General features: G+C 58.8%; 8 protein-coding genes across 8 annotated transcripts in view; 4 read left to right on the forward strand and 4 right to left on the reverse strand.

Annotated features, from left to right (window-relative positions):
* Positions 1 to 2: 2 nt before the first annotated feature.
* Positions 3 to 3,581, reverse strand: GGTG_02149 (hypothetical protein; the record flags this gene model as incomplete). The annotated part of the gene is made up of 3 exons (XM_009219920.1): positions 3,331 to 3,581; positions 230 to 3,172; positions 3 to 164 (listed from the first exon to the last, which is right to left on the reverse strand). Exons 1-3 carry the CDS (start codon positions 3,397 to 3,399, stop codon positions 3 to 5), a joined length of 3,174 nt encoding a protein of 1,057 aa, XP_009218184.1. The 5' UTR covers positions 3,400 to 3,581.
* Positions 3,582 to 4,449: 868 nt separating this feature from the next.
* GGTG_02150 (hypothetical protein) lies at positions 4,450 to 7,889 on the reverse strand. Its single transcript, XM_009219921.1, has 3 exons — positions 7,104 to 7,889; positions 5,602 to 7,024; positions 4,450 to 5,490 (listed from the first exon to the last, which is right to left on the reverse strand). Exons 1-3 carry the CDS (start codon positions 7,586 to 7,588, stop codon positions 4,687 to 4,689), a joined length of 2,712 nt encoding a protein of 903 aa, XP_009218185.1. The 5' UTR covers positions 7,589 to 7,889; the 3' UTR covers positions 4,450 to 4,686.
* Positions 7,890 to 8,439: 550 nt separating this feature from the next.
* Positions 8,440 to 9,413, forward strand: GGTG_02151 (hypothetical protein). Its single transcript, XM_009219922.1, has 2 exons — positions 8,440 to 9,080; positions 9,171 to 9,413. The coding sequence occupies exons 1-2, from the start codon at positions 8,616 to 8,618 to the stop codon at positions 9,222 to 9,224; spliced, it is 519 nt and encodes a 172-aa protein (XP_009218186.1). The 5' UTR covers positions 8,440 to 8,615; the 3' UTR covers positions 9,225 to 9,413.
* A 568-nt stretch (positions 9,414 to 9,981) lies between these two features.
* On the forward strand, positions 9,982 to 11,777 carry GGTG_02152 (hypothetical protein). Its single transcript, XM_009219923.1, has one exon. It carries the CDS (start codon positions 11,156 to 11,158, stop codon positions 11,372 to 11,374), a length of 219 nt encoding a protein of 72 aa, XP_009218187.1. The 5' UTR covers positions 9,982 to 11,155; the 3' UTR covers positions 11,375 to 11,777.
* Positions 11,778 to 11,789: 12 nt separating this feature from the next.
* On the forward strand, positions 11,790 to 15,456 carry GGTG_02153 (ankyrin repeat and SOCS box protein 16; the record flags this gene model as incomplete). Its single annotated transcript, XM_009219924.1, has 1 exon — positions 11,790 to 15,456. One exon carries the CDS (start codon positions 11,790 to 11,792, stop codon positions 14,817 to 14,819), a length of 3,030 nt encoding a protein of 1,009 aa, XP_009218188.1. The 3' UTR covers positions 14,820 to 15,456.
* Positions 15,457 to 15,596: 140 nt separating this feature from the next.
* Positions 15,597 to 17,229, reverse strand: GGTG_02154 (hypothetical protein). Its single transcript, XM_009219925.1, has 2 exons — positions 17,050 to 17,229; positions 15,597 to 16,960 (listed from the first exon to the last, which is right to left on the reverse strand). The coding sequence occupies exons 1-2, from the start codon at positions 17,089 to 17,091 to the stop codon at positions 16,352 to 16,354; spliced, it is 651 nt and encodes a 216-aa protein (XP_009218189.1). The 5' UTR covers positions 17,092 to 17,229; the 3' UTR covers positions 15,597 to 16,351.
* A 177-nt stretch (positions 17,230 to 17,406) lies between these two features.
* GGTG_02155 (hypothetical protein) lies at positions 17,407 to 18,487 on the forward strand. The gene is made up of 2 exons (XM_009219926.1): positions 17,407 to 17,658; positions 17,729 to 18,487. Exons 1-2 carry the CDS (start codon positions 17,529 to 17,531, stop codon positions 18,298 to 18,300), a joined length of 702 nt encoding a protein of 233 aa, XP_009218190.1. The 5' UTR covers positions 17,407 to 17,528; the 3' UTR covers positions 18,301 to 18,487.
* A 368-nt stretch (positions 18,488 to 18,855) lies between these two features.
* The window catches only part of GGTG_02156 (1-phosphatidylinositol-4,5-bisphosphate phosphodiesterase delta-3), a gene marked incomplete at both ends in the record, with an annotated part of 3,001 nt that continues 2,610 nt past the window's right edge, over positions 18,856 to 19,246 (reverse strand). Inside the window, one exon of the mRNA XM_009219927.1 lies at positions 18,856 to 19,212. Coding sequence (XP_009218191.1) covers positions 18,856 to 19,212 — 357 coding nt within the window. The remainder of the gene's footprint in view (positions 19,213 to 19,246) is intronic.

Raw genomic sequence — 19,246 nt, forward strand, 5'->3', positions numbered from 1 at the left:
ACTCAGTCCAAGTCTGGCCGGCCCCGGCCGTGGCGCCGGGCTTGTTGCCGCCGCCGTTGCCGCCTCCCGTGGTGCTGGTCTGCATCGTGGTCCAGCCGCCGTTGCCGTCGTTGGCCCTGAGCGCCGTCACGACCGTCTCGCTCGTCGACGTGGATACTGCCGAGCTCTGCGTCGTTTTGGTGGTCTGCTTTTCCGACGCGGCGCAGTCGCTCTTGCCGTCCGGGCACACGGTGGCGTCGCGGACCGTGGACGAGTAGATGGTGTTGGTCGAGGTGCTGGTCCAGACGGTCGTGACGACGGTGGCGCCCGCCGCCGTCGACGTCGTCGTCGTGTCCGGGGACGTGCTGGTGCTGGTGACGGTGTTTGTAGGCGAGACGGTGGCCACGACCACCTCGGTCACGGGAGCGACCGACGTCGTCACAGCGTACGACGACGTCACGACCGAGGCGACGGTGCGGTCCGAGGCCGCGCAGTCGCTCTTGCCGTCGCGACAGGCGCTCGTGGTGACCAGCGAGGTCGAGTAGCCCGTGCGCGTCGAGTCGTAAACCCTCGTGGATGTCGTGGTCGACGAGGGAGAGGGCGCGGGGGCGCTAGAGCTGCTAGAAGTGCTCGAGGCGCTAGATGTTGGGGGTGTGATTGTAGTCGCCCAGACGCTCGTGGCGATCGGGATCGTTTCCGTGATCAAAGATGAGGACTTGCCATCGCGAAGCGGGCAGTCTGGCTTGTCCGACGGGCAAGCAGTGATCGTCTTGATGGAGGTGCTGTAGAGGACTGACGAGGTAGAGGTTGTCGTGGGAGTTGACGCAGCTTGGATGGTGATCGGGCAGATGGTTGTCGAGAGAACAATAACCTCAGTGACAAGGGACGTTGTCTTCTGGTTCAGCGGGCAATCCTTCTTGTCCGGAGGGCACGCCGAGACGGTGTTTATCCGAGTCGAGTAGATGGTCGAGGTGGACATGGATGTCGTTGCGGGCGCTGGCGTCGGGCTGGGGTTCTTGGGGCTCGGCGTCATGGTGATCGGGCAGATAGTAGTCGACAGAACAACAACCTCGGTGACAAGCGACATGGTCTTCTGGTTGAGAGGGCAGTCCTTCTTATCAGGGGGGCAAGCCGAGACGGTGTTGACTCGTGTTGTGTAGATAGTCGAAGTGGACATGGAAGTTGTGGGGGTTGGCTTAGGAGAAGAAGAGGATTGAGAAGTCGTGGTGACTGGGCAGACAGTGGTCGAAAGAACGACGGTTTCAGTCACCACCTTCGACGACGTCTTTTCCCGAAGCGGGCAATCCTTCTTGTTAGACGGACAGGCCGAGACGGTGCTGACCCGGGTCGTGTATATGGTCGAGGTGGTCGAATTCGGAGGGCTGGTTGTGGTGGCGCTCGTGGTACTGTTGGAGTAGGAAGTCGTCGCCTTCGAGGAGCTCAAAGAGCTGGACGTCGTTGTGACGGGACACACGGTGGTAGAAAGGACAATCGTTTCGGTCACCACCTTGGAGGACGTCTTTTCTCGGAGCGGGCAGTCCTTTTTGTTGGGAGGGCAGGCCGAAACGGTGCTGACTCGGGTGGTGTAGATGGTCGAGGTGGTCGACCTCGGAGGGCTCGTGGTAGTAGCGCTTGTGGTGCTGTTGGAGTACCTCGAAGTTGAGTGCGACATGGTACTGTTGCTATAGGAGGTGGTCGATCCCGAGGTGCTGGAAGAGCTGGAGGACTTGTGCGAGGTAATAGGGCACACCGTTGTGGAAATGGCAAACGTCTTTGTGACCACATGCGTCTTCTTTTCGCGCAGAGGACAGTCCTTCTTAGTAGACGGGCACTCTGTAACAGTACTTACCTGGGTAGAGTAGATCGTCGACGTCGTCGAGGAGGCGGGGGTCGTCGTGGTCGGGGACCTGCTGCTGCTAGATGAGCTAGTAGTAGTCGCCGAATTAACAGCACAAGACGTGGTCTTCACCGCGTAGGATTCGCTTGTAGTTTTTGTAACTGGATTACCCACACACTTGCCCAATATGGTCATCATGCAGCTCGTTGTAGTCTTGGCCCTGGTCGTGTAGATGGTGCAGGGTGTGCTCGTGGCGGCTGAAGTCGTCGAGTTCGAGTGTCGAGAAGAGGTCGATGAGGACGTGGTCATTGTCGAGTTCGAATGGGAAGTGGTCATGGACGTGGTAGTGGCTGAGGATGTAGTATTGCTGGACGAAGTGCTAGAGGACGAAGTGCTGGAGGACGAAGACGAGGTGGTTGTGTGCTTCGGGGAGCAAGGAACGACGGTAGTCCGAACAAATTCCTTGGTCGTAGAGAGCGAGGTGGTCTTTTCCCTTTCAGGACAGTCCTTGCGGGAAGCGGGACAGACAGTGACGGTCTTGACAACGTTGTTATAGACGGTAGAAGTAGTCATGGACGTGGTGGTGGCCGATGAGGTAGTGTTGGTTGATGACTGGCCCGAAGACGTAGAGGAGGAAGAGCTCGAGGAGCTAGTCGTCGTCGGCGCCGGGGTGGTACTGGTGCCGCTTTCAGTGACTGGACAGACCGTGGTAGTAATTGGGATGGTCACCACAACGACCGAGGTGGTCTTCGAGTTGCCGGGGCAGTTGGGCTTGTCGTGCGGACATTCCGTTACTGTCTTGCGCTCCGTTTTGCAGATGGTCTTTGTCGTCATGCGCGTGGTGTGGGAGGAGCTGATGGTGGTGGTGGGCTTGCTCGAGGTCGAGTTGGAGCTGGTAGTCGTGGTAGGCTTGCTCGATGTCGAGCTGGAGCTAGAGCTAGTTGCTTTGCTCGATGTCGAGCTGGAGCTCGTAGCAGTGCTAGGCTTACTAGAATTTGAGCTAGAGCTGCTGCTCGAGCTGCTCGTGCTGCTGACAGTCGTCGAGGTCGGCCTAGACGATGAGCTGCTGCTCAGGCTAGTCGAAGAAGCCGAGGTGGTTGTGACCGGCGCCGTGCTTCCGCTGCTGCTGCTGCTGCTGCTGCTCTGCGACGTCGTGCTGGTGGACTGGTGGGTAGCCGAGTAGGTGATACACGAGCAGGCGGAGCTGACGCGCTTCACGTCGCCGCCGCAGTTGGTGATGTCCTTGTGGATATCGCCCGCGTTGTTGGACTGGGAGCCAAGGAACTTGGGGCACCAGTCCTTGACGGCGGCACTGAACCTGGCGTCGATCATGTTGCGGTAGCAGTTGTCGTGCTCCTTTGGTTGGGGTCAATGTGCGTCGTTAGTCTCAGGTCTCTTTGCTGCTCCCATGCCCTGCGGGCGAGTCTTGGAGCCGGGTTCGGGCGGCCGAGAACCTGCCGCTGGAGGACAGTGCTCGCCAAAGGCCGCGAGGACCGGGCCCTTTGTCGACTTACACAGTTGGGGTACTGGGTGGCGCTAGTGGCGCCGATGGCCACAGTGGCCAGGATGAAGAAAGAACGCATCGCTACGTTGGGATGGTGGATTATCGTATGCGGTGGTAGTTTATGTTGGTCGGTTGGTCGTCAGGGTGTCGTCTCCTCCTATTGAGACGAGATAGGTTGGCGTAGGTCAGCCCACACTCTTGAAGAGTATCTCGAAGGGCGTTCAAGCTGCTGCTAAACTTCAAGGTGTTCTCTGTCTTGTTTCGCCGATGCATTGGATTCCCCGGACAACAGGGACCACGGGTCTTAAGAGCAGACGGCCGGGCTGGATCCCCGGGGCGGCGTCGACTGCGGCTCGGGGCCGTTGGCGCCATGGCAGCTGCTAGGCTTCATGGGGAGCAGAGCAGTCAGGCCAGAGTAAGCAAGCAGGGCTGTATCCCACAAAGGGCCTGGGGCTTTTGGGTCAAGTGCTGGCAGCCAATGGGAGGCTGCCGGGAGGTGGCCCAACATCGATTGTTAGCAAGCGCGGTTCTTGGCTGCGAGCGGCACAAGATGGTATCGACCTCGAGATCTGGGGGGCCCCAGGCCGACCAAGCAGAAGATGGCGGCGGAGCACCAAGTATTGGACCCGCAGCTTGGCCGAATCGGGGAGTTCGATCTTCAAAAATATCCCTACAGGGCGCAATGCGGGGCGCAGCGGCAGTGTTCCGTGAGAATTGCGGCATATGATTGGCCAAGCCAGCTGGGCCTACGAGGTACCCTGGCCGCCTTACTGTTTCTGACGTTGCTGCGCAGCTCGACTGCGCACCCTGATCGATATCTCTCGTGTGGTGAGCCGCAGACCGACTGCAACATCTGGCTGCGAGCCATCGTTTCCTGATCTATCGATTTCTCAATGTCTTCGCGCACACGCGACGCGTTCGTGGGGAAGGTGAACCGAGCCAGGATTGGATCCCTTGGGTTTGCAGGTGCTCTAAAGTTGCGCTTGACCCTGTGCCGCGAACGCCTGACAACTCTCCAGTCAGCAATGCAGGTCTTCTCTCCTGCTGATTGTTAGCCGAGACAGCGAGGGTAAAGCGCGCAGACATGTTGCTGGCAAATGGACCAAGCGAAAAGCCAGAGCCAAAGGGACCGGGGAGCGCAGTGAAATCAAAAACGCTAAATTATAATGCGAATGCAGCAAAACTCCAGGCTTATATGGTGCAAACTGAGCATGCCTTTCAGGGCGCTCATTGCCATGGACCCATCCTATATATCCAACTGGGGAGGAAACGAGAAAATACAAGTGCCAAAGCACCAGATGCATACAGTATGTACATGGTTTAGATAGGTACATCCAACTATTATATAGAAGCGCCTCAGGGGACGCTAATGGGAATTGGAAGAAGCAGCTGGGGCTGGGGTTGATGGCTTGGCCATGGAAGCTGGCGGCGCCATCCCCGGTGGCCTTGGCGGTCTTCGAACCTCGAACCCCTTTTTGCTTCCGCTGTCGCTGCTCCCGCTGCTGTTGCCCGCAGAGGCCGCCCTCCTGGTCGTCAGCTGGACCCAGACGGTCGGCTTCTTGGGGCGAGACGACAGTGACGAGGAGGACGGGCCGCCGCCGCGAACTTCCTTGTCATCGTCGTCGTCGTCGTCCGGAGGTGGTGTGCCGTAGTACAAGTCGGCCTCCCGGAACGAGTAGTCCTTCCAGCGCGACGCGAGAGGCGCATGTGCCTTCTGGAGCGGCACCGGCGCCTCGGCGTTGACGAGGGTGGCCCCGTCGGAGCGCAAAGACTCAGACGACTGTCGTCGCCACGGCTTGCCGGTGGGATCTAGGGATGCATCTCGCGTCTGCGATGAGAAGAGGTGCGCGGACGCGTCGTTGACCGCGGGTGTTAGCGGCGATCGCGGATGGCTCCCATCCAGCGGGGTCAAGCCTCCGGTGTACGACGACAGAGATGCTAGCGAGGGCTGAGTGCGGGGGGCACGGAAGGCGTGGTGCTGTGGAACGGTGCGGACAGTGACCGAGATTCCTGCATCGCCCGAGTTATGAGGGCTGTGCGGAGAGAGAAGCGGGGTGGCGGGGGCTCGCGGGTCCATGGACCGCCGACCGCCATCACGACCCTGCTCGGGAGCGCGGAGGCCGTTGGAATAGTTGGTTCGACGACGGGTGAGCTGGCTGACACCGTAGATCTGTTCCGGGAGAGTGAGCAATAGAGGTTAGCGACGAATCGTTTGAGAGAGAAGCACAAATATCATATCTAGGTCCAGTGGCATGTGGGTACCAGGGCCGGGGCTGCTTACCTCGGGCTCGTCAAACACCGCCATGTTCCTGAACCATACCCGCGCCAGGCGCAGCACTGCAGGCACTGCGCATGCGAAGAGCAACACTGCGGCGTGAATAGCCAAGATGGTGTACCCTACGGCCATCCTAGTCCCGATGTCGGCGCGCAGCTGAGGCAGGAAGATGATGGTGAGGACCACAACGGCCAGTCGCGCAAGGCAGGAACAGATGAAGACCAGGGCGAAGCTAGGGAAGGGGTTGAGGATCGCCGTGCTGGCGAGGAGGACAAACTCGAGCAGGGCCATGATGGCAAGCTGGCCTATGGGGTTGGACTGGACCCCTCCAATCATGGCGCCTCTCATAAAGGCAACGACGAAGAAAATTATGGTGAAGCTGGCGCGGCTGTCAAACCAACGATGGCGAGTTGCCTCGCCAGCTTGGCCATCATTCCCGGCGCCCTGATGCAGCGAGCGGTACTTCTTCTTGGAGCCGCCAAGCAGCAGAGTGCCGAGCTGGTTCAGGGGAGCGGCGGTCGACACCCACGCGATGCCGCATATCACCAGCACCATCAGCGTCACAATCAACACCAGTTGCCACACCGGTAGAATATTGCTGGTAAGTTGGTACGTCATGAACGCAACCAAGGGCTGCAGAAAATAGCTGAATACCACTCGGAGGACGTTCCATGTGGTGCGCATGGCAGTCTGGTGAGGCCGCGCCTCGGCATCGGGCGAGGCTGTAAACTTGGCACGGATGGACGGCACCATGGGGGAGATTTTGAGCACCAGCGCGACAGCAATGGCGACAAGGCCGGCCAGAAGGAGCATGTTCCAAAACACATAGGTTGTCATGGCCGTTCCCGAGACCTGAGACAGGAGCGAGATGCCGTCGGTACCGGTGAGAGTGCCGTTGATCCAGTAGATGCCATCTCCAACACCGTCGGAGACTGCTTGCATGCCGATGGGGCCACTGGGGCTGAAGAGGACAGCCCAGTTCATTTTACTGACAACAGGCTGGTAAAAGCCGGGGTATCGGACCGTCAGGGCTCCCATGAGGAATATAAACTGCAGGTGCAGTAGACAGTCCCCCACACCAGGAAGGATCGCTCTGGCCGGCGGAGACTCCGGGTGCTCCTGTAGCGGTACCTGGCCCGCCCAACGGCTATGCGCCATGTCCACCACGATCGGCTGCTTATACATGGTTGTGAGGAAGCCTGAGACGACCACCAGTACGAAGATGAGGATGGGAACGATCCGCGCCGCGAGTGCGATGGTGTCGGAGAGCGCCGGTGTGATCTCGGCGTATATGCAGATTGGCGACTTGGGCCCCTGAGGACCAGACTCGAACGATACTCGCAAGGCAAAGGTCGGGAGCACGCCAAGTGGGCCGACGTCAACTTGGGATTTCACCATCAATTTGGGTCCGTAGTCGAAAGGTTTAGTGCTGCGAGGCAGGGGAGATGCACACGATTAGCTACCGGTTCTCTGGCCAGCCTTGGGGGGACTGGGGAGGATTCACGAACTTGTTTGGTGGGTAGGACGCCAAGTAACAAGAGACGTTTTGGGGGCTGCCCCTTTTGGAGAGCGAAAGTCCCAGTGCAGTGACACCGAGAGACAGGTTCCAGGGCTGTCTCGCTTGGTCCTCACATGATAGGCTAGCCTTGGGTTCGATGTCGAGGACCAGACTCAGCTGGTGGCCGGTACTGGTTCCGGAGCCGGCTTCAGCGGGCCCAGGTAAGAGCTTCGTATTGACGCTCCGGACATAGGGAACGAGTCCAGCGGTCCCATTGCTGGCATTAGTGCTGACAGCGATACCGTCCACGACGTCACAGGGCAGAAACTGCACACCAACGGCGTGAGCAGTTGGGAGAGAGCGGCAGGCGGCGAGGGCGAGGGCGAACAACCATCGTAGCCTCGACCTCGACGACATGGGAGCGTGGTGGCGATCGAGTCGCCTTCTGGCGGGAGCATTGTCATATAGCGCTGGACCAACGCTCGGCTGGTGCATGTCCAGGGCGGGCGAGGGGCGGCGTTTGCCGGGCTTAGGAGTCTAGCGGCCAGCTGACGAAGCCATAGACTTGGTCGAGCCGCTGCTCTGTTGTTTATTGCAGTCGGCCGTTTGTTGACTCGGTGGGTAGAGGCAGGGAGGAACGGGAAAAGGTCGGATCGGGTGGCGGGAGGATGGGCAGTCGCCACCAGGCTTCGGACGGGGTCGCAGTTGAGGAATAGGTGGGTGTAGACTGGTGTTCGCAAGAATTGTTGATTGACCAGAGTTGAGCGTTGAACTCGACCCCTTTTTTTCACCCTGCTCTTTGCAGCTTCCATGCTTGTGGGGCGCGGCTTGTTAGGGGATCGGCATTCAGGAGTCTTTGCGGGTACCGCTCTCCGCAGCGGCGACGCGTTGAGCACCCGGCGTTTTCGGGTCATTGGCCAATTGAATTCAGCGATTGAGTTTGTGACCTAGTGGCCGAAACAGGACACACCGCCAACGAGAAAATCAACATGAACGATGGAACGCATCCCAGGCAAGCAAAGTGCGTGCGTCTACGTGCAATTGGAACGCAAAATGTAGTATAAAAAATAGAAAAAAAAAAAGAAGAAAAAAAAAAGAAACAGAATATGATAAGGAAGAAAAGAAAAAGAAGGAAACCCCAAAGGAAAAGGTTAAATAAGCAGATTAAGATTAAATTTAATGTATTTAAGATAAGTACGAGTCACTGTCGATGCACTTCGCGGGGCCAAGCGCACATTGCCTCGTGTTCTTCTGCTAGCCTTCCTTCCCGTTTTAGTGCTTCTTTCCTATTCATGCCCGCATTGAATTGCCCGCTCACTTCTTTCGGCTGCTAATGGAGCTGCCTTGCTCGATCACCCCGGTTGCCAAGCTCAGCCTTCTGCAATTTGATCGAATTTGATTGTTCTCCATCCCAGCCAACCAACATCCACATCGTCTTGTATCTTCCTCCGCCATTGGCTCCACCAGCCAACGCCTGAGCCCGTGCTTGATCCTCCTTACCGGTGCTGGATTTCAGCTGATCATGCCGCTCGATACGCCACCCCCTCCGCCCCCTCCTCCGCCGAGCACTTCTCGCAATGCCGCACCGCCCACTGCTGCCCCGCAGCCACCTGCCGTGGCTAGCAGCGGGCCTCCCGGGTCCTTGCTGGTCAAGCTTCTAATCTTCAACGGCCATCCTTTCAAGAACCACTGGGCGTATTTCGTCCCGTTCGCGCGGGGCGTCGGCGTTGGCGTCCTGATGCATGCAGCCGGCGATGTCCGGACTGGATTCGAGTTTCAGATTAGATGGCGGCACAATTTCGACCTGACGGGAGGCAGGCCGATGGAAAGAATCCCTTTGCAGTGGATTGACCCCCGGTTCCTGGACGAGGCTGCCATGTTCGGCCATGGAAGTCACAAAATCGACAGTACCCCAGTGTGCCTGTTCGAGGCCAGCGCCGCCAAAATCCAGGTCCCCGAAAAATCGCTGAACTCGGTTGCTGATACTGTAAGTTTCCGCGTTCCCCGCAGATAAAATTTTCGAACGTCCCTCCACCATGCGAGATTGGGTAGTTGCTAACAGGCCGATTCAAATAAGGCCGCGGCTGGCAGGAGAGTCATCCAGAGAGACTGTCAGACCCTGGATAGTTGAGTCCGGCGACCAGCTCGTCCGAGACGGCATATTTGCTCCAGAGGTTGCGGCCTACCTAGAGATGATCAGACAGTGATGTAAAATCAGGAGCCGCCCCGCTGATTTGACGCCCGCACGGCCCTCCGGGGGCAAACGTCAAATTGCCCTGATTTTAATTTTGAACGTTAAGGCAAAAGAATTGAGTAATACTACTTTTTTAATGTTTTAACTCGTTCTTTGAACAATTTAAAAAAGCAGAAAAGGCGGTAGCAAAACCCGAAGGCGTAGCTATTTTTATTTATTCCCGATTTTTATTTATTTATTATCGATTTTTTATATTTACTAATTTTTATTTATTCCTGATATTTATCGGTTAAACGGTAATTTCCAAGGGGAGACCCACTGGGACCCCCCTTCTGCCTCTGGCAGCCTTCCCAAGGCCCTTACGGATCGCTTTTCTCCCACGGAAGGCTACCACAACAACCCTAACCCCTCACACGCAGGACTATCTAGCAATTAAAATTGACTAATCGTAAGCTAAGACGGTCAGATGCTCGTGCGTGGACTGGTCAGCGGCTAAGTTAGTGTAGGAGGGTTTGAGCCGGAGGTTCGAGCTACCCCCCGGTAAAAATGGGGTTTTACTAATTGAACTCCGTTTTTTCCTTTAAATAGTGGGCCTACGGGCCCACGCGTCATAGGGGTAGCTCAAACCTCCGGTGGCCCAAACCCTCCTACTTTAACTTATTTAAGCTACGGATTGTGTCCTAAGTAGGGGAAACTTTTGTTAGCAATTTGTTAAATTCCCTAGGTAAAGAACAGCTACGCTTCAATACCGCCTTCGCCTCGCAAGCTCGACATCCGGCGGTGTTGTGGCTTCGCTGAACGAGGACCCGGAGCCCCGTGTTAGGGCAGTATAGAGAGTGTAAAGCCCCCAAAGCTTCCTTCCCCGCCTACTACTGAGCCTGGATTCCCAACACGCCGCCATTTCCTCGATTTCCTCCGGTGCCATGACAGGTGGCAGGCGATCGGCTCCAACAAGTTCCCTCTGCGCTTTGCCCGGCAGCCCAAGAACACGGACATCCCCTCGTCTGCCTTTTACCAATTTGGGCCAAGTGGCTAGGGCTGTGTGCATTGACTGGCTAGCAGAGACTTGGTTGATGAGTGGAGGGGTAGCAGAAAGACTAACGCACTCGGGCGTCCGGCCAGGGGCAAGGATTATGTGAACTACGACAAGGTCGGCTAGTTCGCTGGTGGCATCATCATCGGCGAAAAGAAGGAGGGGAAAAAAAAGAAGGAAGAGGAGACTCGTGGAGACCCAGAAGCTTTTTTGACCGATATTTCTTTTTCGCCCACAACGCTATGACCCCTCCACCCGATGCGCCATCGGCTTGCTTACGAGCTAGTCTGGTATCCGTGCTAACCCGGCACCTGATGTCTATTTTCTCTTTTCACCTAGGAAAAGCCAGGGCGCCTGCCGGTGTCACAGCCGGCTTCTCGAGCCCCTTCGACTTGTTGCAATATTAGTCCCAATGTGGCTTGCAGCACGCCCCCAAGCCCCCCAATCCAGTCGCATCTCGCCATGTGGCGAAAGTGCCCGTGAGAGGTGCCCACATGAAAGTTCCGAGAGCCTCCTCCCTGTCAACTTCCATTCCTTAGTTGCAATTTTCCTCCCCATTTATGGAATGGGGTCAGTAAGGAATACATCCCGTCCGACCCCATCTGGTTGATGCTTCCACTCCCGTGCTCTCGAGTGCTACGCCCCGGTCACCCTTGCCAGTCTAGTAATCCCTCTGCTGTATGTCTCGCCACAGCGTTCAGCTGTCCAGGCGGCGCATACCGAAACACGAGATACTCCCGGTGGCGTTGCTGGTAGCTTTCAGTGAGAATTGCATTATTCCCATTGTTCCTCCTGGTACTCAATAGCCCAGGAATTTCGTCTGACAAGATATCCAATGAGAGCCTCGGGAATGGCCTTGCGTCACCACCAGACAGGGGCAGTCCCGCAGGATTCCGTTCAGCACCGTCTTGGTGACATGTACCAGCGTCAAAGCGTCCGTGATAATCACGTATGCGAGCGGCCCTACGAGGGACTCAAGGGGATGCAGAATCCCTCGCGCTTGCCCATCTCGGCAGGTATCACCGGTGGCTCCGCGCAACAAGCAAAGATATAGCCCCTGGCGCGAAGAACTGACTCGCAGAGCCGGCGTCCAAAGTACCTCCTCTTTGACATCTCATCTTCTTGGAGCTAGGCAAGGGTCCATATTCCGGGGCGCCACAGGAGCGCCTGTCGGAGCACAGACTCGGGGCTACGTATTGACGGGGAGTCCTGCCAGTCGAGACCGTCCATCCCTGCCTGCTCTAGCTCCAAGGCCAACCCCCTTGTATTCCCACACCCTTCCCTCTCTCCAATTCATCAAGTATTTCCACTGCCTCTACGCCCACCCTGATTCCTGGTCTTTTTTGCTTCCCTCTTCGACTGTCCTGACAGAAAGCTTGCCCACCTGCCTGCCTGTCCGCCTCGGCTTGGCCCCTCCACGACCTCCTGTGCTACAGTTTTGAGCTTCCGGAACCTCATTGACATCCAAAATGGTTCCTGACAAGAGCCGAGTGGCTCTGCTCGAGCTTTGCACCAAGGCAACTCTCATGGGCAACAACATCTCAGTTCGAATGCTCGAGTTCCTCAGCTCGGTCAAGCATCAGCCCCATGGGTTCAAAAACCTGGCCCAGGACTTCCTCGATATCTGCCGCATCCTGTGGGCCATCGAGGCCGGCCTATCGGAATGCTTTCGCGCCGGCCAGCACTTCCCCGACGATATGGTCAAGGAACTCAACGGCAAATTCCGGCAGACCAACGCAGACTTCCAGGTGCTTGACCACATGATGGTCGAGTTCCTCGAGTACGAGAACGGCGGCGTGGGCGGGAAGCTGCGAAAGGGGTGGCGGATGATGTTTGCCGAGAAGTCCATCGCCAAGATACGGGACTCCCTGGGCAAGTCACGCGACTCTCTGCGCATGAGTGCCCTCGTGTTCCAGTGGTCCCTGGGCAACGCCTCGCCAGATGGGTCAATTGGCAGCGGCTACAGCGAACTGGCGGCCGCCCTTGACCGCATGGCCAAAGGCCGCCCTGCCGGGCGCACGCCCAAGAACAACGACTATGAAGCCACCATGTCGGGACCCGCGCCAAAATTGGGTCCCAGACTCCAGAGCGATCTGCCAAAGCTGCCGGCGCTCCCGCCCACCATGGCGCCCCTGTCGCAGTCGGACGACATGGCCCTGATAATGAGAGACGACATCGAGCGCCCGGTGCTCAACCGCAGGGACTCGATGAGGAGTAGGGACAAGGATGAGACAAGGAGTACCAGGAGCGGTAGGAGCGGCGTCGGTCTTAGGGTCGGCACTGAGAACCGCAGCCTATACAGCGACGATCACGACCGAGACCGCGCCGCCCTGGCCCACCGGCGATTCGATAGGCGAGACGACCGGGAGGAGATTCCTGGCATGCTGTCTGTTACGACCAAGCTGTCAACCGCATTGTACAACAACTCAGCGCGTCGTGCTTCTACGTCGAGGACGGTGTCTGACAGCGGCATGATGGCCGCCCCGGGCCCTCAAATACGCTCAATGACGGAAAGTGCCAACATAAACAGCCGCATATCAGCGAGGGAGGTCACCAGCCCCTCAACCGCCAGCCAAGTCAGCCGTGGCAGGCTCGTGGGGCAGGAAGAAAACACGTCACCGGGTCTGACCGACTCGGAGACTCTGCTCGACGACATGGACAGCCTGGAGCTGAGCTTCAGCGGGCCTGTCAAGGCTATCCGCCTTCAGGCCGACCCGCTACAGATGCCTCGCTGGAGCCCACGCAACAAGGCCCCGACAGGCGGAAACGCCTCCAGTCTTCGGATGGCGCTGATCTCAGCCGTGCAGGGCCAGAAGCACAAGATGGTGGAGCAGCTGCTAGACCGTGGCGTCTCGCCCGAGACGAGCCCCGACACGCACGTGCTGCGCGAGGCCGTGCTCAACAACGACCCGGAAAGCATGCGCCTGCTGCTGCGCTTCAGCGCCGATCCCAACTCACCCGACAAGGACGGCGTCACGCCCCTCTTCAGCGCCGTCGAGTCGGGCTACATCACGGGCGCCAACCTGCTCCTCAAGTACGGCGCCGACCCCAACCTCTGCGCCGGCCCGGAGCCCGAGTCGCCGCTGGCGCTGGCCGTGGTGGACGGCAAGTTCGAGCTGGTGCAGTTGCTGCTCATGTACGGCGGCGACGCCAACCACTCGCTCAGCTGCGGCAACACGACGCTGATCGCGTCCATCGGCAAGACCACGCCCAAGCGCATCGTTGCGCTCCTGCTCGAGTACGGGGCCGACCCCGACGCCAAGAACTCGGAGGGTAAGACGGCCCTGTTCGAGGCCATCAACGCCGGACGCGTCGACGTGGTCCAGATGCTGCTGGACCACGGCGCCAACCCCAACCTTCCAGGCCCCAAGCACATGCTCTGGCCGGCCACCATGCAGCCGGCGTGCCTCAAGCTGCTGCTGGCCCGCGGCGCCGACACGCGCAAGGCGCCCGGCATTCTGGAGCTGGCCACGTCGACCAACAGCCCCGAGTCGGTGCGCATCCTGATCGAGGCGGGCGTCGACGTCAACGCCAAGAAGGACGGCGTCTACACGCCGCTCTGCACCTCTATCCGCGACAACCGCGCGGACCTGTTCAACATGATCCTGGCGGCGGGCGCGGACCCCAACGTGCCGTCGGCCGAGTACCCATGCTTCAAGTGCATCACGCACTTCCGCACGCAGTACCTCCCGCAGCTGATCGAGGCCGGGGCCAACATCTCGTCGCCCCCCGGCATCTGCGAGATGGCGGTCAAGATGAATAACATCGAGGGCCTCCGCTGGCTCCTGGACCACGGCGGCGCCGACCCCAACGACAAGAACGAGCAGGGCCAGACGGCGCTGACGACGGCGATCCGCGAGGGCCGCGTCGAGATGGCGCAGGTCCTACTGGCCGGCGGCGCCGACGCGACGGTGCGCGGCGAGGGGTGGCCCGTATGCATGGCGGTCAAGCAGCCCGATATCCTGCGCCACCTGCTCCCGACCCTGCCGGACCCGCGCGCCTTCCGCGGCGTCATGGAGATGGCCGTCGTCGCCAACCAGCTCCCCAGCGTCAAGCTGCTGCTGGCCGCGGGCGTGTCGGTCGAGGACCGCAACGGCGGCGTCTTCTCGCCCCTGACCACGGCCATCCGGGAGGAGAACAAGCAGATTGTGCTGTTCCTGCTCGACGAGGGCGGCGCCAACGTCAACGCGCCCGGCGAGCACCTCCCCATCGTAAAGGCCATCCGCCGCTGCGTCGCCACGGGCTCGCACGACATCATCAAGTTGCTGCTCGAGCGCGGCGCCGACATTAACCACATGTACCGCGGCTGGAACGGCGTCCTGCAGGCCGTCGAGAACGGAGACCCCGTCGTGCTCCGCCTACTCATCGACCACGCCGGCCCCCGCGCCGTCGACCTCGAGGCTCGCGACGACGACGGCCGCAGCGCCATCGACGTGGCCCTCGGACGTGGCTTCAAGGAGGCTGTCGACATTCTGCGTGCGGCCGCCAAGGCTACGTGATTTCGTTGCTGCTGGATTGCAGCTTCTTTCCCGACCCTAGCCCCTTTTTCACTCCCATTATCTTCGTATTTGATGTTTTTTTACTCCCATTTCTTTTTTTTTTTTTTTTTTTCCTTGGCTTTTTTACGTAATACTTCAAATCGCAGATTCTCATGCGTCTCTTCCATTTGTCTTCGGATTTTTTTTTCCTTTTGGGGCGCGGAATCACCACTTAATATTTGGTTTTCTGGCGCATCGCGGGCGGCAACATGGTATTTGTCGTTGTTCCCGCCATCAACCTCTCGACTTTACAATCCTCTATGTCGTTGTCCGTTATTCGCTTTCCTTTGTATGCCTTTTGTACCTCAAAATACTACCCATGTGCGATCAATAGCAGAAACGAAAACCACCATGGCTCCTTCTATCGAAGCCCCCTGGGCGTGAAGTCACACCCCCACTACCCAGGACTAGGATGGCACCACATTAAGGCTGAAGCTTATACCAGGATCAATTTTGCTTTTATTCGATCCCACACTCCCCGAGCGGGATCCATGTTAGCGGGTGAACGGCTTACCCGATCCGGCTCTCCGACTGGCCGCAGAGAAAGTATCGAGCCGACAAACAAACACATTTCCCTGTCTTTCAAAATAGCGCAAACCCAATAGGAACATCCGCGCAGCCGGGTGGACGGAGAACTAAACGGGGCCCGGGTTCGCTCGGTATTAAGCATCCTACCCCGTACAGGTATCAGGGATCAGAAACGTTAGTGCGGTGGATCCTTCCTAATTGAGCCACGTACCCAAATACATTTTTCACCATAGAGAATCCCGCCAAATCGATGTATCGCTACCCTCACCTCCATTTGCCAGAACCCACTAGAATCGTCCCAAGCTATTAGTTACAATACATTGATTCCTACTACAAATTGTGTGGCACGCTGTGTACCCTTACCCCCCTGGTTGATCCACCGCACTAACGTTTCTGATCCCTGGAACCTGTAGGACGAATACGAGGAGTGGTGGCAAAAACTGTCGTTTGGGGCTGTGACCTTGCAGGCACACTACCGCCCGTAGGCCTAGGAACCCATGGCCTGAATACATAGCTGCGTGTTGCTGCCTAGGCGGCAACCAATAGGGGCTTGGGTAGGGCAATCTACCAAAGTTCCGCGTCTGGACTAACCCTGACCTATAAAGACGCTAGGAGAAAAACTAGTCTGGAGCTGACGAGGCGCCGGGAAGATAGCAGCCACATAAGCCATGGTCCCAAAAGGACCAAGCTTGGGAACATGTGGAAAGCATCTATGTGGGCCGGTAAAGCGATGGCCGGGGTTGTGGCCTTGGGACAAAGAGGCAAGCTATTCCTGGCGCCGGCCATGGCGCCCGCTAGTTCTGCAGTCTCGGTAAAAGGGAATGAGTGTTTAGCCCAGCCCGGCCACCATGTCGATAGCGTTGCGGCGGGGAAAGCCGCCTTTCGATAAACACGGAGGTTAGGGGGTGGTAGGCTGCCCTCATCTTCCCATCATCTTTTATTGCTACTGCACACCCGTCTCCGGCTCATCGCCTCTTGACAGCGTCCATCCACTCGTGCCCGGCCTTTGTGCCGTCGTGCGCCATGCGGAACAGCGCGCGCTCCCACTCGTCCAGGCCCCTCAGGAACTCCTCGCTGACGCCGCCGAGTCCGACGTTGCTGCCCTCATCCTTCTTGGCCCCAGCCGTCCCGACACCACCACCACCACCGCCACCACCAGCGGCGGCGGCAGCAGCACTAGCGCCGCCGGCCTTGCGGGCGTGCAGCCCGACGTCGGCGGCGCGCACGACGAAGCTGCGGCGCAGGACGGCGGCCAGGTCGCGCTCCTCGAACAGGTCGAGGATGCGGACGGCGAGGGCGTAAAAGTGCGGGCTGCGGTCGCGCAGCGGGACGCTGCGCGGGTCGGCCTTGAGGGCCTGCACGACCTCGTCGGCGAGCGGGGAGGGGAGGTTGAGTGACGCGAAGGATGAGGCGGCGCCGCGCGGGTCGTTCGGGTCCGAGGTGTTGGCGAGCGCGAGCATCTCGGCCAGCCAGAGCGGGAGGTTGACGCGCGCGCCGGCCTTGAGGCCATGCGAGGGTGAGTTGTCGAGGTAGCCGAGCTCGGGGACGTCGATCTGGAACTCGCAGGGGATTTTCTAGACGTGGTTCGGGGGGGATGTCAGTTGCGGGTTAGTTATGTAAGTCGAAAGGTGGGAAGGGACTTTTGTCCTCAATGTGAACCCACCTCGGCATCCGTGAGGATGGCGTCAATATCGTAGTAAGACATTGGAAGGGACGAGAAAGGCCCCTGGCGAGCCTGCGACAGGTTTGGGACAGCAAGTGAAAGGCAGTCGTGCTTTCAGTGCTGGTCAGGGACTCCTGGCTGGGACTCGACAAAGACGCGATAGAGCTTGGCGATGGCGGGGGGAGACGTGACAGTGGGGTCGAGGCAGAGGGCGAAGCTTGGGCCAAGCGGGAAAGCAAAACCATAAGCTCTAGCCAATGGGAAGCTCCACTAGTGCGACGGGCGTCCAATTTTCCCATCAGTTTGATGTCATCGCCGAAGATCCGATCCGAGGAGCTTAACTCGCAACTTGTCGCAGGACAAAGCCCGAGCCCAGCGTCCTCAGCCACCGACGCAATTTTGTCCTTCATCGAGTGAACAAGCAAAGCAGACAACATTCCGCATCAAAAAATCCCCAAAGTCTTCACCATAAACCCACAATGGCTTCGACTCTGCTCCGCACCTCGCCCACCCTGCGCGGGGCTCTGCGCTCCCGCGCCATGAAGCCCGTCGCCGCCATGGCGAGCACCAGCTTCGTCCGGGGCAAGGCGACCCTACCCGATCTGACCTGTAAGTCCCGCTAACCCTCGGCGCCATATAATCAGAGCCTCAATGCTCACGCCCCCTCCTCCCCCGCCAGACGACTACGGCGCGCTCGAGCCCTACATCTCTGGCCAGATCATGGAGCTGCACCACTCCAAGCACCACCAAACGTACGTCAACGGCCTCAACGGCGCCCTGGAGGCCATCGCCAAGGCGCAGGAGGCGGGCGACGCGTCGGCCGTGGCGGCGCAGGCGCCCATGATCAACTTCCACGGCGGCGGGCACCTCAACCACAAGCTCTTCTGGGAGAACCTGGCGCCGGCCAGCGGCGGCGACGGCGGCGGCGACCCGGACGGCAAGCTCAAGGGGGCCATCGAGGCCGACTTTGGCTCGCTCGACGTGATGCGCAAGCAGATGAACGCCGCCCTGGCCGGCATCCAGGGCAGCGGCTGGGCCTGGCTCGCAAAGGACAAGAAGACGGGCGCGCTCTCGGTCGTGACGCGCGCCAACCAGGACCCCGTCACGGGCGGGCTCGAGCCCCTGCTGGGCATCGACGCCTGGGAGCACGCCTACTACCTGCAGTACCAGAACCGCAAGGCCGAGTACTTTGACGCCATCTGGAACGTCGTCAACTGGAAGACGGTGGCCGCGAGGTTCGAGAAGGCCTAGGGCATTGGCGGCGTAACGCTGTTTTACGAGACGTAGTTGTATAATAGGACCGCTTTTGATGAAGTATGGGTTGGCCGAGTGACTTGCACTTGCAGTTGAAAGCTTACCACTGTTGTCAAGTACAGTAGGCACCTCAAAGGGCAACATCTAGGACCCGTACTGCCTGAATATTTCTGTTTTGTTTCTGTCCTTGTCTTCTACCCCTGATAAAGTGAAGGGTTTTGTTCGAGAAATGTGCTCGCCACCGACCAATGTCGAAATGTTTGAAGTGTGATGCATTGCATTTCAAGGGGAATGGTATAACGGAAATGCCCACCAACACGAAGAAAGGTCTTTGCGAGGCATGACACGAGCGATGCATAGTGGTTGACACAGCTGGCGAGGGGTAGATCAAGACTCGCCCATGAGCCTTTCCCTTGGCCACATGGCAACTGTGAAGGCAAACAGATCATCCAAGTCATGCATCAACACAGAGCGGCATAAAAGAGACTTGAATTATTATCGTTAATCAAGCAAACCCGCTTCCAAACCCAACCCAACCCAAACTCCTCACCCTCACCGGTCCAGAATCTCCATCTTGACCAGCAGCGCGCACCTCGTCTCGTGGCCCTTGAGGTCCAGCATGCGGATGAAGGACCAGCCCGCGTCCTCGGGCACGTACAGCAGGCGCATGGCGGCGACGGCGAAGACGGGATTCCGCGCAAAGGCGTCGTCGCTCTTGACGAGCAGGCGCAGGAACACGAGCTCGTCGTCGTCGTACTCCCACTCGAGCGTCTCGTCCCACATGGGGTCCGTGGGATCGGGCGACTCCCTGCCCGGCCGCAGGAACCCCGTCAGGCGGTGCCGGCGGTAGGGCCGCGTCTTGCGCTTGGTCTCGCCGTCCGGGTGCACGAGCGTGCACGTCAGGTACGGCTTGATGTCGTCGGCGGTCCGCCCCGCGGGGAGG

The sequence above is a fragment of the Gaeumannomyces tritici genome, assembly GCF_000145635.1.
Source record: "Gaeumannomyces tritici R3-111a-1 unplaced genomic scaffold supercont2.1, whole genome shotgun sequence".
Lineage (NCBI taxonomy): Eukaryota > Fungi > Ascomycota > Sordariomycetes > Magnaporthales > Magnaporthaceae > Gaeumannomyces > Gaeumannomyces tritici.